General features: G+C 49.5%; 1 protein-coding gene across 2 annotated transcripts in view; it reads left to right on the forward strand.

Annotated features, from left to right (window-relative positions):
* The window catches only part of FLT3 (fms related receptor tyrosine kinase 3), a 187,606-nt gene that overhangs the window by 26,962 nt on the left and 145,549 nt on the right, over positions 1–15,095 (forward strand). For both annotated transcript variants that reach the window (XM_075337363.1, XM_075337364.1), the window contains exon 2: positions 2,944–3,053. In XM_075337363.1, the coding sequence (XP_075193478.1) occupies positions 2,944–3,053 (110 nt within the window). The remainder of the gene's footprint in view (positions 1–2,943; positions 3,054–15,095) is intronic.

Below are 15,095 nucleotides of genomic sequence, written 5' to 3' on the forward strand. Positions count from 1 at the left end.
TGATTTTCTGTGTTTTTCCAGTGTAGTGAATGATATTACCAAGGAGCCTCAAGAATGTAAAGATCTGGAGATGCTGCGTACTATTGACAAAATCTGTTGCTGAGTAATAACCTAAATATATCTGGAACTAAAAGGAAACAGTTGCACTCTGTGGTGCTCAGATATGAGTAACAATGAATATGGGAATATAGACATAAATTAGTGCTATGAAAATAATGTAAAAATTGAGAAACTTAGCACACAAAAATGGCCAGTTTTATGTGAGCCCAACAGCCGCTTCCAAGGCAACCTTTTTTGGTGGGTCCCTATCAAGCTAATGCCTCTCTTTGGGTTAAAAAACCTACACTTTATGGGTGTATAGGAACCTGAAAATGGAGAATTGTAGGGTTTTTTAACTCAAAGAGAGGCATTAGTTTGATAGGGACCCAACAAAAAGAGGTTGCCTTGCCGTTGGTTGTTGGGCTTACATAAAACTGGCCATTTTTGTGTGATAAGTATCTCAATTTTTGCTGTCTTTCATAGCAGTAATGCATGTCTATATTCCAATATTCATTACTCTGCATATCTTAACACTACAGAGTGCAATTATCTCCTTTTTGTTACTATTGTTCATATTCAGTTTGCACCTGTTCACATTAGAAAGGTAGGATGTGCCATCAGTCTTTTTTTGCTAAATATATCTGGACCACTGCCTGTATAAACTCATCTGGCAGCCAAGGTGTCATATTTAGGAAGTCATTCATCTTAATGTCTTCATAATTTACGCTACATAGTAAAATATACCTTTTTGGGAAAAAAAAATCTAAATTTCTATTATAAAATCATTTATTTCTAAAGAGTGTGATTTTATGCATTAATTGTGACTTGGATAATGTTTTGAGCAGAGGCTGGGGTAGACTGCATGTTGCCTGTCATCAGCCCCTTCCTGCCGGAGCCATGCAGCGACTCTTCTGCTCCACAGGAAACATCTAGCATCATCTGAACAGGAAAGATGAACGGCCGGAGAGCTGCTCGGAGCAGTGACTGTTAATGGAGACGCTTTAAAAATAGCTCTATACGGGAAGTCCATCAGCATTCATGGTTGCACCTGATTTACGATGCATTTACCCAAAATAATCAGAATATTCCAAAAATGAAAGTTAAAATTCTGGTACAAAGGAGAAGTTTTAGAAAAAAAAAATTTTGTACCGTGATAGCCAGTAGAGATAAAAAAAATTGCATAAAAGAACTGAGTCCTCAGTTCCAGTGGTTAATACCTTTTAATGGCTAATTAATTAGCCATTAAAACGTCTCAACCAATGAGGGCTCTCAGTTCTTTTAAACAATTTTTTAGAAAAAATAACGAATAGCAAGATTTAGGCAACAACAATAAAGTTGACCCAAGAATCAGGAACTTGCTACAAATGTGGGGATAATATATTACTACATCCAATTTTTGGAGTATTTTTAGTTAATATAAGGATGGACCTATCTCCATATTATACTCCCCCAAACAGAATAGCATTGTCTTATGACAAGATACACTTTAGAAGACACATTAGCACTCCAAAATATATCAAAAAGACTGACCCGCACATCCAACAGGTGTGAACAAGTGCCAGCTGAAAATACAATATAACTACAAAATACATACAGCTGCACTCTAAAATGCTAACAATGAATAAGGGAACTCTGGCATTGCATTACTGCTATGGGAAAGTTTGAAAAAAGAGATACTTAGCTTATGTATTGGCCAATGCATGTGAGTCCAATAACCATGGCATGGTGATCTCTTATATACTGGGACCCTAACTTAAAATGCCTCCATCTGGGTTAAAATCTATGTCTGGGCAGGAAGGATCCAGCTATAAATCCCAGTAACCAACCCGCTTTATAGCTGGATCATTCCTGCCCAGATATGTAGGTTTTTAACCCAGATAGAGGCATTTTAAGTTAGGGTCCCAGTATATAACAGATCACCTTGCTATGGTTTACGGGCTCACATGCATTGACCAATACATAAGCCAAGTATCTCTTTTTCAAGTATTCCTATAGTAGTAATGCAATGCCAGAGTTCACTTATTTATTGTTAGCATTCTAGAGTGCAGCTGTATGTATTTTGTAGTTATATTAGCATTCCAGACATGTATAAATTGTCTTATACATGAAATAACAATGCTTAACCAATCTGCATTGTTCTAGTCCTTGCTACTCCTACTAATGTTTAGAAATGTATGAATAAATTGACATCTGGTTGTTACCAGTTGGGGGGGTGTCACTACACGCTCTCACATTGTCCAATAAGTGCTGACAGTGTTCAACTCTAAAAAGACACGCCTCTTTTATAGGGAGAATGATAACGCCCAGTTGATAATTTTTAATAAATATTCTGGAAGAATAACAATGCAATGGGCAGAGTTATGGGAGAACGTGATTCAGAAATATTATGCAATGGAACATTTAGGCTATGTGCACACGGTGCGTTTTTGCCACGTCTTTGTTTGCAGATTTGTGAAAACCTGCAAGGAAACCCTTATACCAGCAAAGTCTATACAGTGTAGTCCACACGTTCAGGATTTTTCCTTGCAGATTTGGTTGTAGGAAAAATCTGCAGCATGTCAACTCTTTCTGCATTTTTGGCTGCGTTAGCAATGAAAAAAAAAACACATGAAAAACTCAGCAAAAAACGCTTTAGGTATGTGCACACTGCAGATTTGGTACAGAAATTAGATTTTGGTGTAGATTTCACAAAAAAAAACCACATCAAAAGCTGCATTAAAAAATGCACCATGTGCACATAGCCTTACAAAGACTTTACAGGAGTGGTAATAGGTCCCCTCTAACAGACCCCCTTCGTCCATACAAGAGATTTGGGACTGTATATTATAAATCAGACAGGTGTAAGACGACTTTAGTGTTGTTAATTCAAATTCACAGAATCTTTCATTGATTTACTCTCCTCAGTTGCCGTCTTCTTGTTCTTATTTATGGTCACTGAACAAAGCCTGTCGCCATTTGAATGCTATTTAATAAGAAATGCTGAAGGGACTGAAGAAACTGGATCTGGATTAAAGGTTAGTAATGTTTTGCTCTGTATTTGTTGCAATGAGATGTGGTTCACTTTAAAGGGAACCTGTCACCATTTTTTTCCCTTATGAGCTGTGGCCACCACCAGTGAGCTCTTATATACAGCATTCAAGAATAGTGTATATAAGAGCCCAGGCCGCTCTGTATAATGTAAAAATCACTTTTATAATACTCACCTAGGGGATGGTGCGGTGCAGACTGGTCGAATGGATGTCTCTGTTCTCCGGTACCGACGCTTCCTCTTTCGGCCATCTTTGTCATCCTTCTTCTGAAGCCTGGGTCTTGCTGCTCTCCGGTTTGTCGCCTCCTCTCTACTGCGACCTCCATCCTCCTTCTACCCAGCCCAATGTGGATGACGCGCCTTACGTCATCCACACAAACAGACATTGCAGCCCTACGCAGGCACACTTTGATCTGCCCAGGCGCAAGGAAAGGTTAAAGACCACCCGCAATGCACACTAAAATACTTTGATCTGCTCTGAGCATGGCAGATCAAAGTGCGCCTGCGCAGGACCACAATGTCGGTTAGTGTGCATGACGTAGACACGTCATACATATGGGCTTCAGAAGAAGGAGTATGGCAATTACTGAAGAGAGGAGGCGCCGGACCGGAGAGAGGAGGCGCCGGACCGGAGAGAGGAGTGCGCTGGACTGGAGAGCAGCAACTCCCATCGGATCAGACCAGCCCTCTAGGAGAGTATAATAAAAGTTTTTTATGTTCTACACAGTGGCCTGGGCTCTTATATACAGAACCCACAGAACCATCGTAAATAAATAAAAAATGTTTTTAAACTCAGCACCTTTTTATTTCAGTATTTAATTTAGAGGAGGCCTGTTGGCTTTCCTGACCTGTTTCACCATATACTTGAGTTTCCCATGAAGGAACAATTCCATATCATCTGTTCTCACGACACTGCATTGTGCATTTCTTTGTTAGTCCACCTGAACATTTTTTAATAAACTGACAACTGGGTGTTACTACATGTCAATGGGGCGTGTCCTCGCACAGTCTGACACCATCAGCACCTGACTGGAAAATATCCGAATGTGTAGGGACATACCCCAATTTTGTAACACTTAGTTGTCAACTTGTTCACAAATTTGTAGGAGGAATATTAGGGGATTCATATAGCACAGAGATATAAAAAAGATGACATGACTCACTAATATTTCACACAGAATACTGAAATAATTTACTTAAAGTGTCTATGTTAGCAAACTTTATAAAATAAACTTCCTACAACATTGAATAAATATTTTAGACCTGGTGAGGCTGGTGTACTTACTTTGGAAACCCATGTCAGAATGGCTGTATAATCATAATTGAAAGTTCAAACTTAGGGGGTTTTACACATTGCGTCATCGCTTCCGAAATATCGTCGGGGTCATGTCGTTAGTGACGCACATCCGGCGCCGGTAGCGACATCGCAACGTGTAAATCCTAGGTGTGACGATAAACGATCGCAAAAGCGTCGAAAATCGGTGATCTGTGTAGCGTCGTTCATTTTCATAATGTCGTTACTGCTGCAGGTACGATGTTGTTTGTCATTCCTGCAGATCCACACAGCGCTGTGTGTAAACCTGCAGGAGCGACAAACATCTCCTTACCTGCGTCCCGACGGCAATGCAGAAAGGAGAAGGTGGGCGGGATGTTATGTCCCGCTCATCTCCGCCCCTCCGCTTCTATTGGCCGGCCGATTAGTGACATCGCGGTGACGTCGCTGTGACGCCGAATGCTCTCCCCCTTGAAGGAGGGATTGTTCGGCAGTCAGAGCGACGTCACAGAGCAGGTATGTGCGCGTGAAGCTGCCGTAGCGATAATGTTCGCTACGGCAGCAATCACCACATATCGCATGTGCGACGGGGGCGGGTACTATCGCGCTCGGCATCGCTAGCCGATGCTAGCGATGTTGCAACGTGTAAAGTAGGGGTACTTTACACGCTGCGACATCGCTACTGCGATATCGTCGGGGTCAAATCGAAAGTGATGCACATCTGGCGCCAGTAACGACGTTGCAACGTGTAAAGCCTAGGTGCACCGCTAAACGATCGCAAAAGCATTGTAAATCGGCGATCTGTGCAGTGTTGGACATTTCCATAATGTTGCACCAATAGGAGATACGATGTTGTTCCTCGTTCATGCGGCAGCACACATCGCTGTGTGTGAAGCCGTAGGAGTGAGGAACATCTCCTACCTGCGTCCACCGGCTATGCGGAAGGACGGAGGTGGGCGGGATGTTTACGTCCTGCTCATCTCCGCCCCTCTGCTTCTGTTGGCCGCCTGCCATGTGATGTCGCTGTGACGCCGCACGACCCGCCCCCTTAGGAAGGAGGCGGGTTGCCGGCCACAGCGACATCGCAGGGCAGGTAAGTGCGTGTTAAGCTGCCGTAGCGATAATGTTCGCTACGGCAGCTATCACAAGATATCGCATGTGCGACGGCGGGTACTATCGCACTCGGCATCGCTATCATCAGCTACCGATGTCGCAGCGTACAAAGTACCCCTTATTCTCTCCTTATATACCTTGATTAACAGCTCCACAGTGTCCCTCCTTCCTGCTGTTGAGATCTGGTGACTGATCCACATTAACCAGATGTGTCAGTAGAATCCTAGTACACATCATTTGTATATTGTATACCCCTAAGGGTATGTTCACACAATGTTTTGTGTTTGGTTTTCTCCAAAAACGGCTTGAAAAGGCTCTCAGATACAGTAGGCACGGAATTTATTTAGACCCTTTTAAATTTTTCACTTTGTTTCATTGCAGCCATTTGGTAAATTCAAAAAAGTTCATTATTTTTTTTCTCATTAATGTGCACTCTGTGACTCGCCCGCCCCAGGGCCTTAGGTGACTCGGTGTTGGGCTGAACTAGTCCGGGGTAGTCAGCGGTGGTGGGGCCCCATTCCGTGACCCTGCCGGAGTCAATTAATGTGGCGGTATTGGGGGAGATGGTAATAAAGTTTAATAAAGATTCGTGACGCCACCTGTGGATTGCGGCTTTGGATCCGCGGCTGCTGGACGGAACCTCCAGGGCTGGTGTTGTGGCAGCTGAGGTGTTTCTTGCTCCCCACAGGTGGAGCGGGTACGCCGGGGCAACCGTTTGTATAGTCTATGGTGTATGTTGATGGGCACAGGAAGAAGTAGACGACACGGGGCTTTGCAGTTAAGATGTTTTTACTCACTGTTCGTTCCAACACTGCAGCTGACCCGTGGTATGCCCGGATTCACTCTCGTGGGCCTCCGCCCACCCCGGATAGTTCAAGGGTCAGTACCGGTGCACCCCTCAATGTGTCCTTTCTAACCGTCTCACTAGCGCCGACCTTCACTAGACTGTCCTACGCCTCCGCCACCGAGCCTGTACAAAGGATTGCTGACCTCAGTCTTTTTATTGCTCCCCCTTGCAGGTGATGGGTGGCAGGTTATGGCCTTGGGTGCCTGAAGCAAACTCCCGGGCCGTCGAATTGCTAAATGAAATGTTTTTCTTCTTTAGCCTGAGGTCCATCCCCGTTATTTGTACCAGATCCCTCCACCCCCGTGTTCTTGGTGGAACTGTGGCGCCCTGGACAAGTCAGGGGCCACAGAGAACAACACCAGCACACCCCATACTCCCAGTCAGACACACCGAAGTCAGACGAAAACCCTTGTTGCCTTACTCCAGGGGCTGATGTCCACACCAGGGGGTGGGCCAGGCGGTTGGTCCCACCGACCGAGGAGTTCACAGTCCTGGAGGCGGGAAAAGCAGGCAGATCAGTTGGAGAGGCGTTGAGGAGTGGAGAGAGATTAGAGTTGGGAAGTTAGAGTCCCCGGGATCCGGCCCACCGCTCGAGCCACCGCCGAGCAGCAGCAGCAGCAGCAGCCGCAGCCAGACCCGAGCAGTGGGAGAGCGCATCGTCCCCTACTCCGCCCGTGACAACTTGGCGTCACGAACAGGATCCTACCGCCCTGCCGTTGGGTAGAGGTGCGCCTTGTTACCGCCGGAGGTGTCCGGTCAGAAAATTTGAGAAGCCGCCATCTTGGGCGCGAAAAGTTCCCGCTCAAGCGTCTCCTTGAGTAGTGGAGGTGCGAAGGCCAAAACCCCGCCCCTGTAGAGGAGGAGCCGGAAAGAGACTAAAGGGGACTGATGGCGGCTGGCCGCATGTAGCCCGCAGCTATAAAAGCAGAGACGCCAGGACTCTGCAGCGATACTGGGTTCCTGGAAGACTTTATTGCCAAAATGCACAGTCCGACTACCAACGAGGACGCTCCCGCGCCTGGCACGGTGATGTGGCTGAGAGACCGGACTGCCCCGCTGAATAACCGTCTGCAAGCCCACATGCAGCTCCTCCTGGAGAAGTGGGAGACCGACATGGCGGACGTGGTGGCTGTTATGCGGAGACGCGAGGTGGAAGAGGATTTCGAGGAGCGGGTAAGAGACCCACGCCCCTGTATTCCCGAGGGATCGGCCACTGCGGCTGAGGAGCCCGGCCTGCTTCCGCTCAACCTTCATCCCTCCCCGCTACCCATGTTAGCTGCTGCCGCCCCGCCACTAGGCCCGCTACCTGTCCAACCGGTAGCGATACCCTGCCAACCCGCCCCGGCGGACCAACCGGCTGCAGACGCTCAGGACCCCCCTGAATCACTCCCGTGGGAGCCGCTGGGACCGCGGCCCCTTAACGAAAATGTGCCAGAAGTCCCGGCAGTGATTGCGCCAGACCCCGAGCCCGAGACCATGGCATGGATGAAGGCCCGAGTGATGGAGTTCCACCAATGCCAGCAAAGTCAGATATTCCTCATGATGGAGCAGTGGACCAATGAAGTGGAGACGCTGGTTGCAACTGCCCCAATGTATGGGAAGGGAGTAGATGTGACGGAGCCGATGGGTAGCCCACGTCCCCATTTCCTACCAGGACCGGCCACTGCGGCTGGGGGGCCCGGCCCTGTCTCGGCCCTCGTATCATCCTTACCATTATTCTTGGGGTGCCTCAGCATTAACCAACCTGACCTACTACCCCACGCTACCGCAGACGAATCTGATGTGCTGGATACTGGGAGCCGGGAGGCTGCGGCAGCTGGCGGCAACCCGCCTGACGCAGAGACAAGTGATAGTGACTCCAGTGACTCCAGCTCCGGTGCTGAGCCCACCCCTGAAAGTGAGGAGACAAGTGAGCGTCTCCGCTACGTGGGAGAACCGGTAGTTTATTACACTGTGCGCAATGGTGGAAACGGATACCGGGCACCCCTTCCACAGCAGGCCTGTCACTGCATGTTTGATATGCTGGTGGCAGAGGATGAAGCCGACACTGGAGAATCGGAATGATGGCAGCGGAGTCCCGTTGCAGTTGTTCCCATTGGGACCACCAGTAACCGTTTGAAGTTTTGAAAGTTTTATAAATGATAAGAATGATTAACCGAAGAGTCATCTGATTTGCTGCTTGATTAGAACCGGTCGTTGCCGGCAACTGGTCCCCGTTGGGACCCCCTTTTCAAAATATGCGTAGAAACTACTACGGACAAGCCCGAGAACTAGCAGGGCAACCACAAACTTGTGGCATGTAAATAATGTTTTTGTGGCTTTCACCGTTACCGCCTCCGGAGAGGCAGATTGGAGGAAGGGCCCGCAGTGGAGTAGGCTGGGGCCCAGCCACCATCGGAACCGGTGGCGATCCTCTGGGGGTTTCAAGGGTTCCCCATGGACGTGGGTCCCCTGAAAAGGACAGAACCCGCTCGGGCAACTTGTGCTGGACTGGGGTCAAGGGGTGCTGCCTGTTTGCTTAGGGGCAGCATCAGGGCCAGGTTGCTTGGGTGGGAGAGAGCGGAAGCCGTTACCGTTTGCAACGTTAAAATAAGAGTACCTCCCGATGTGGGAAGATGTTATTATACTTGTATGTGTTTACCATTTTTCATATTTTTACAGTTTGTGAAAATAAAACCGGTGATGGATGGGCAGCCCGCGGACGGTCTGCATTTAACTAAGGGTGAATGTGGCGCCCTGGACAAGCCAGGGGCCACAGAGAACAACACCAGCACACCCCATACTCCCGGTCAGGCACACCGAAGTCAGATGAAAACCCTTGTTGCCTTCCTCCAGGGGCTGATGTCCACACCAGGGGGTGGGCCAGGCGGTTGGTCCTGCCCACCGAGGAGTTCACAGTCCTGGAGGCGGGAAAAGCAGGCAGATCAGTTGGAGAGGAGTTGAGGAGTGGAGAGAGATTAGAGTTGGGAAGTGAAAGTGGAAGGAGTAAAGTAGCAGTGGAGCGGCCTGAAGTTGGTCCGGGTGTGTGGCCCGGATGGATCAGCAAGGTTGGCAGACGGTGGTGACCGTCTGCAGGAGTGGCCTATCAGAGTTTACCGTAAGGACCGTGGACGGGCGGTGGCCCGGCGGTACCGGACCGGTACGCAAAGAGAAGTCAGCACCATCTGGCAGGGGCTTACGGACCCCGGCAAGGCTGGGAGTGGCCGTGAATTTGCCAAATCCGTTAGCGAAGGGAACCTCCTGGGTTTCCAAGCAGCCAAGTCCCGACAGAAGGCAACAGTCCAACCGAGAGAGGGAAACACAGTCACCACCAAGGCTAAAGTTCCCAGGGCCAGAGCCTGCAGGCAAAAGGGGCTCCTCCAGCCCATATCCAAGCTGGTTAGCGGGTTACCGGTAGGAACCCATCGAAACCGTTATACTACACAGGTGCAGGGAAAGGCAGTCACCATCAACCTGCCGGGAGAAACAACACCGCAGCCGTCTGTGGGACCCGTCCATCCAGCCGTGTGTTTTACCGAGAATTGTGTCCTCATCATTGGCTGAGTGAGTACCACCGTGCCGTGCGACACAGCGCTGCCCCCGCGACCCTGCACCTCGCCAGGCCCTGTAACCCGCCTGCCAACCATCTCTACCTCATCACCGGGCCCCGGGACAACCAACCCCCTACCCACGGAGGGGAGAACTAACAACAAAGCTGCTCCCTGTCACCGCTCCCGGGATCCCCGTCCAGAGCAGCGGTGGTGTCACCAATATCACCACAACCGTGGGTGGCGTCACGGACAGTATCCAAATCCCCACAATCAATCCCCCCTTTCACTCATGGGCGAGGAGCGCCGCTCGAGTCCCTGGGATCCGGCCCACCGCTCGAGCCACCGCCGAGCAGCAGCAGCCGCAGCCGGACCCGAGCAGTGGGAGAGCGCAGCGTCCCCTCCTCCGCCCGCGACAGAACAAGTCCACGGAGGCCTCCCTATATACAAGGTGGAGTCCTGGCCCACGTGTCGATTAACTTTTTATCAATCTACAAGAAAAACAAATTAGCAGACATAGATTTCAACCTTTTTATATTCACAAACATTAAAAGGTGAAAGAATCAGGGTGCCGTCTTCAAAAAGAACAAGGGGCTAAGGAAAAGTCAGGGTGATGTCTTTGAAAAGAACACAGTGGCAATATAGGGGCTATTTACATGTTGGGATCTCGGTATCTTACAGGTTGGGATCTTGCTCTGGCACAGCTCCAGATACCAGGTATGCTGTAGACAGCAGTGTCTGAGTTCCCTGGTTTTGTGAGCTTGTTGCTGTGGGGCTGCTGCGGGAAGGTACTACTGGTGTTACATCTTCCCGGTGTATGTGTACGTCCAGGGCGTACCACCCACGTGCACCCATTTGTCGGGTGTATTCTACTCTATCACCCAGGTGTACGTCCCGTCCTGGGTGACCTCTTTGCAGATGTCTCTTTTCAGTCCCGGTTCTCGGATGAATCCCCATCCTCTTTCCAGGCTGAAGTCTATTATTTGGCCCTGCCTTACTGGGCCACGAGCAGCTAGTCTGGTCTTAAGCAGCTTTTGTTTGGCTGCCAAATTATCAGCCTCTTTTTCCTCCTGCTGAGCCCTCTGCCGCTCTCTCTCCATACTGGGTCAGCTGCCGCGTACAGAAGATTTCCGTGGCCGTCTGGGTCAGGACAAGTTGTAGTGGGACGGTCAGCCCACTATCTCTGACCGGTAATGCATCCCAAGAGAAGCATGGTGATGCTGCACCAGGTGCTCAGACCGGAGGACTGGGAATGGGTCCTACGAGGGTGTCTGGGCTCTGCCGGGTTGCTGGGATCACTTGCTTACCGGTCTCTGCTGCGGCAGCTAAGGTTATTTCATTTTCTGTGACGCTGGACGCCGCCTGGTTCACTGGCGCACACTCCGGTTCTGTCACCTCCGCTTCAGCTGCTCGCTGCTCGGCTCCGGTCTCGAGCTTTAGCAACCGCTGCTCCAGCTGCTTTAGCCCCTCAGCCAGGAAGTTCAGGCCTGGGACCAGTCTTAAATCCAGGGCACCTCCCGGTGCTTCAGCGAGATTGAACTCTGCCATGCCGCCTTTCAGGTCGTCCCGATTACCGCTCGCCATCTCTGCTCTGGAGCGCTCACCACCAGTCGACCTTTCACTGCTCTGACCGGATCTTCTCCCTTCCGGTGGCGGAGTTGGGGTGGGTACAGCTGGTTGGCGCCAAGCCGCCACCCAGCCCACTAAGGGTGGCATCCCTCCACCCACTGCCCAATACATCTTGGCTGTTACTTTTGCTGGCCGCCACAGTCTCAATTTGTATAAGTCCAGTCCGTTAGTGTACAGTCTTCAGCAGAGCAGGGGGCGGGGCTTATTTTCACGCTCTTTTTCAACTGCTCTCTGTATGACGCAGTTTAATTTCTGTGGTAAATTAATCGCAGCTTCAGTTTCCACACAGTAAAACAGTCTATTAAACACAGTTCTCAGGTACACAGTACCGGGCACGTAATCCTGTTCGTGATGCCAAAAGGTGACTTGCCCGCCCCAGGGCCTTAGGTGACTCGGTGTCGGGCCGGACTAGTCCGGGGTAGCCAGTGGTGGCGGGGCCCGACTCCGTGACCCTGGCGGAGTCAATTAATGTGGCGTATTGGGGGAGATGGTAATAAAGTTTAAGAAAAATTTTTGACGCCACCTGTAGATTGTGGCTTTGGAGCCGCGGCTGCTGGACGGAACCTCCGGGGCTGGTGTTGTGGCAGCTGAGGTGTTTCTTGCTCTCCACAGGTGGAGCGGGTACCCCTGGGCAACCGTTTGTATAGTCTATGGTGTATGTTGATGGGCACAGGAAGAAGTAGACCACACGGGGCTTTGCAGTTAAGATGTTTTTACTCACTGTTCGTTCCAACAATGCAGCTGACCCGTGGTATGCCCAGATTCACTGTCGTGGGCCTACGCCGATCCCGGATAGTTCAAGGGTCAGTACCGGTGCACCCCTCAATGTGTCCTTCCCTGGTCGTCTCACTAGCGCCGACCTTCACTAGACTGTCCTGTGCCTCCGCCACCGAACCTGTCCAAAGGGTGGCTGACCTCAGTCTTTTTATTGCTCCCCCTTGCAGGTGATGGGTGGCAGGTTGTGGCCTCGGGTGCCTGAAGCAACCTCCCGGGCCGTCGAATTGCTAAAGAAAATGTTTTCTTCTTTAGCCTGGGGTCCGTCCCTGTTATTTCGACCAGATCCCTCCAACCCGGTGTTCTTGGTGGAACAAGTCCACGGAGGCCTCCCGCACATCCGTGGCACTCTGGAATCCGCCCACTTTCCCTACTGACCCACTGACTCCTCCCACACTCCCTCTTGCCAGGCACCACCCCTTCAGGCCAGTGAATGGGGCTTAAGGCTCCATAACCAGGTATGCTGGTCGCTGCTTCTCAGCATTAATGGAGTACCTGCCTTAAACCCTGACCCAGTGTGTAACCTAACAATTGGTGTGTGCAGGTTTTGTCTGTGAACCGGTAGATGACCCCCTTCTTACCCAGGATGAGATACCACACCTCTGGCTGAGGTGCAGTACCTCTGTGGCGACGAAAGCTTCAGGGGCGCCACACTCTGCACCCCATCTTGAGACAAAAACCAGAAATTTATGTAAATTTATTAAACAAGAAAAACTGAAATATCACATGGTCATAAGTATTCAGACCCTTTGCTCAGACACTCATATTTAAGTCTCATGCTGTCCATTTCCTTGTAATCCTCCTTGAGATGGCTCTACTCCTTCATTGGAGTCCAGCTGTGTTTAATTAACCTGATAGGATTTGATTTGAATAGGCACACACCTGTCTACAGGTGGTGTCACACACAGCGACGACGACGTCGCTGCTACGTCACCATTTTCTGCTGTCGCTGTGTGTGACATCCAGCAACGAGCTGGCCCCTGCTGTGAGGTCGTTGCTCGTTGCGGAATGTCCTGCTTCATTTTTTCGTCGTCGCTCTCCCGCTGTGAAGCACACATCGCTGTGTGTGACAGCGAGAGAGCGACGAAATGAAGTGAGCAGGGAGCAGGAGCCAGCATCTGGCAGCTGCGGAAAGCTGTAACCAGGGTAAACATCGGGTAACCAAAGGAAGACCTTTCCCTGGTTACCCGATATTTACCTTCGTTACCAGCCTCCGCCGCTCTTGCTGCTAGTGCCGGCTCCTGCTCTGTGCACATGTAGCTGCAGTACGCATCGGGTAATTAACCCGATGTGTACTGTAGCTAGGAGAGCAAGGAGCCAGCGCTAAGCAGTGTGCGCGGCTCCCTGCTCTCTGCACATGTAGCGACGTTATGATCGATGCTGCGTCGCTGTGTTTGACAGCTAAGCAGCGATCATAACAGCGACTTAAAAGGTCGCTGTTACGTCACAGAAAATGGTGACATAACAGCGATGTCGTTGTCGCTGTCGCTGTCGCTATGTGTGAACCCAACTTATATAAGACCTCACAGCTCACAGTGCATGTCAGACCGAATGAGAATCATGTGGTCAAAGGAACTGCCCAAGGAGCTCAGAGACAGAATTGTGGCAAGGCACAGATCTGGCCAAGGTTACAAAAGAATTTCTGTAGTACTTAAGGTTCCTAAGAGCACAGTGGCCTCCATAATCCTTAAATGGAAGATGGTTGGGACCACCAGGACTCTTCCTAGACCTGGCCATCGAGCCAAACTGAGCAATCGTGGGAGGTAGAGCCTTGGTGAGAGAGGTAAAGAAGAACCCCAAGGTCACTGTGGCTGTGCTCCAGAGGTGAAGTAGGGAGAAGGGAGAAAGTTCTACAAAGTCAACTATCACTGCAGCCCTCCACCAGTCGGGCCTTTACAGCAGAGTGGCCCGACGGAAGCTTCTCCTCAGTGCAAGACATATGAGAGCCTACATAGAGTTTGCAAAAAAACACATGAAGGACTCCCAGGCTATGAGAAATAAGATTCTCTGGTCTGATGAGACGAAGATAGAACTTTCTGTGGAGAAAACCAGGCAATGTTCATCACCTGCCCAATACAATCCCAACAGTGAAACATGGTGGTGGCAGCATCATGCTATGGAGGTGTTTTTCATCCAAATGTAGCAAATTCTAAACCAGTAGGTATCAGAGAAAAATTCCAACATGTACAGTTAATGCAGATATAGCAACATGTGAAGATAAAACTTAACCTTTAATTGGGTATATTAAAAATACCATAAATATAGTGATCCCAACACCAATAAAAACCAGAAAAAATGTTGAGGCCAAATGGTTCATGTATTCATGGCGTAAACATATTTCAAAGTACAGGGGTACGAATCAAGCGTCACCCCTTACCAACGGCACGGGAAGAAAACCTCGTATGTCAATAACTGTTAGTGGCACCACCAGCAAGCTAAATTAATTGGTAGACATATATAGCTTGCCGAACATGTATGTGATCACCATGGGGATAATATGCCACTAGACTCAATCGGTACTAATGCCCGAAGGCATGAATGAGTGCGATTATTTGCCCAGCTAATTATGCATATGCGACATACCATCAAGGGAAAATTTAAACATAAATCATCACCTGACCCAATCGGTGTTAGTGCCAAAAGACAAGGGTGAAATGCAGTCTTTCACCCAGCTGATCATACATGTACAATAAACCATAGGAGGGACGAATTAAGCAGAGACATGTATCGTTAGTAATAATATCCAAAGGATGCTGACTCCCAAATGGATATCATATGCTAGATACCAACGAAAAGCATATAAGCAGAAAAAACGACACGAAGTCAAGGCCACTTTGAGTGGAACAGTCTCACCCAATTCCTTCG

Source organism: Anomaloglossus baeobatrachus, chromosome 2, assembly GCF_048569485.1.
Source record: "Anomaloglossus baeobatrachus isolate aAnoBae1 chromosome 2, aAnoBae1.hap1, whole genome shotgun sequence".
In the NCBI taxonomy this organism is placed as follows: Eukaryota; Metazoa; Chordata; class Amphibia; order Anura; family Aromobatidae; genus Anomaloglossus; species Anomaloglossus baeobatrachus.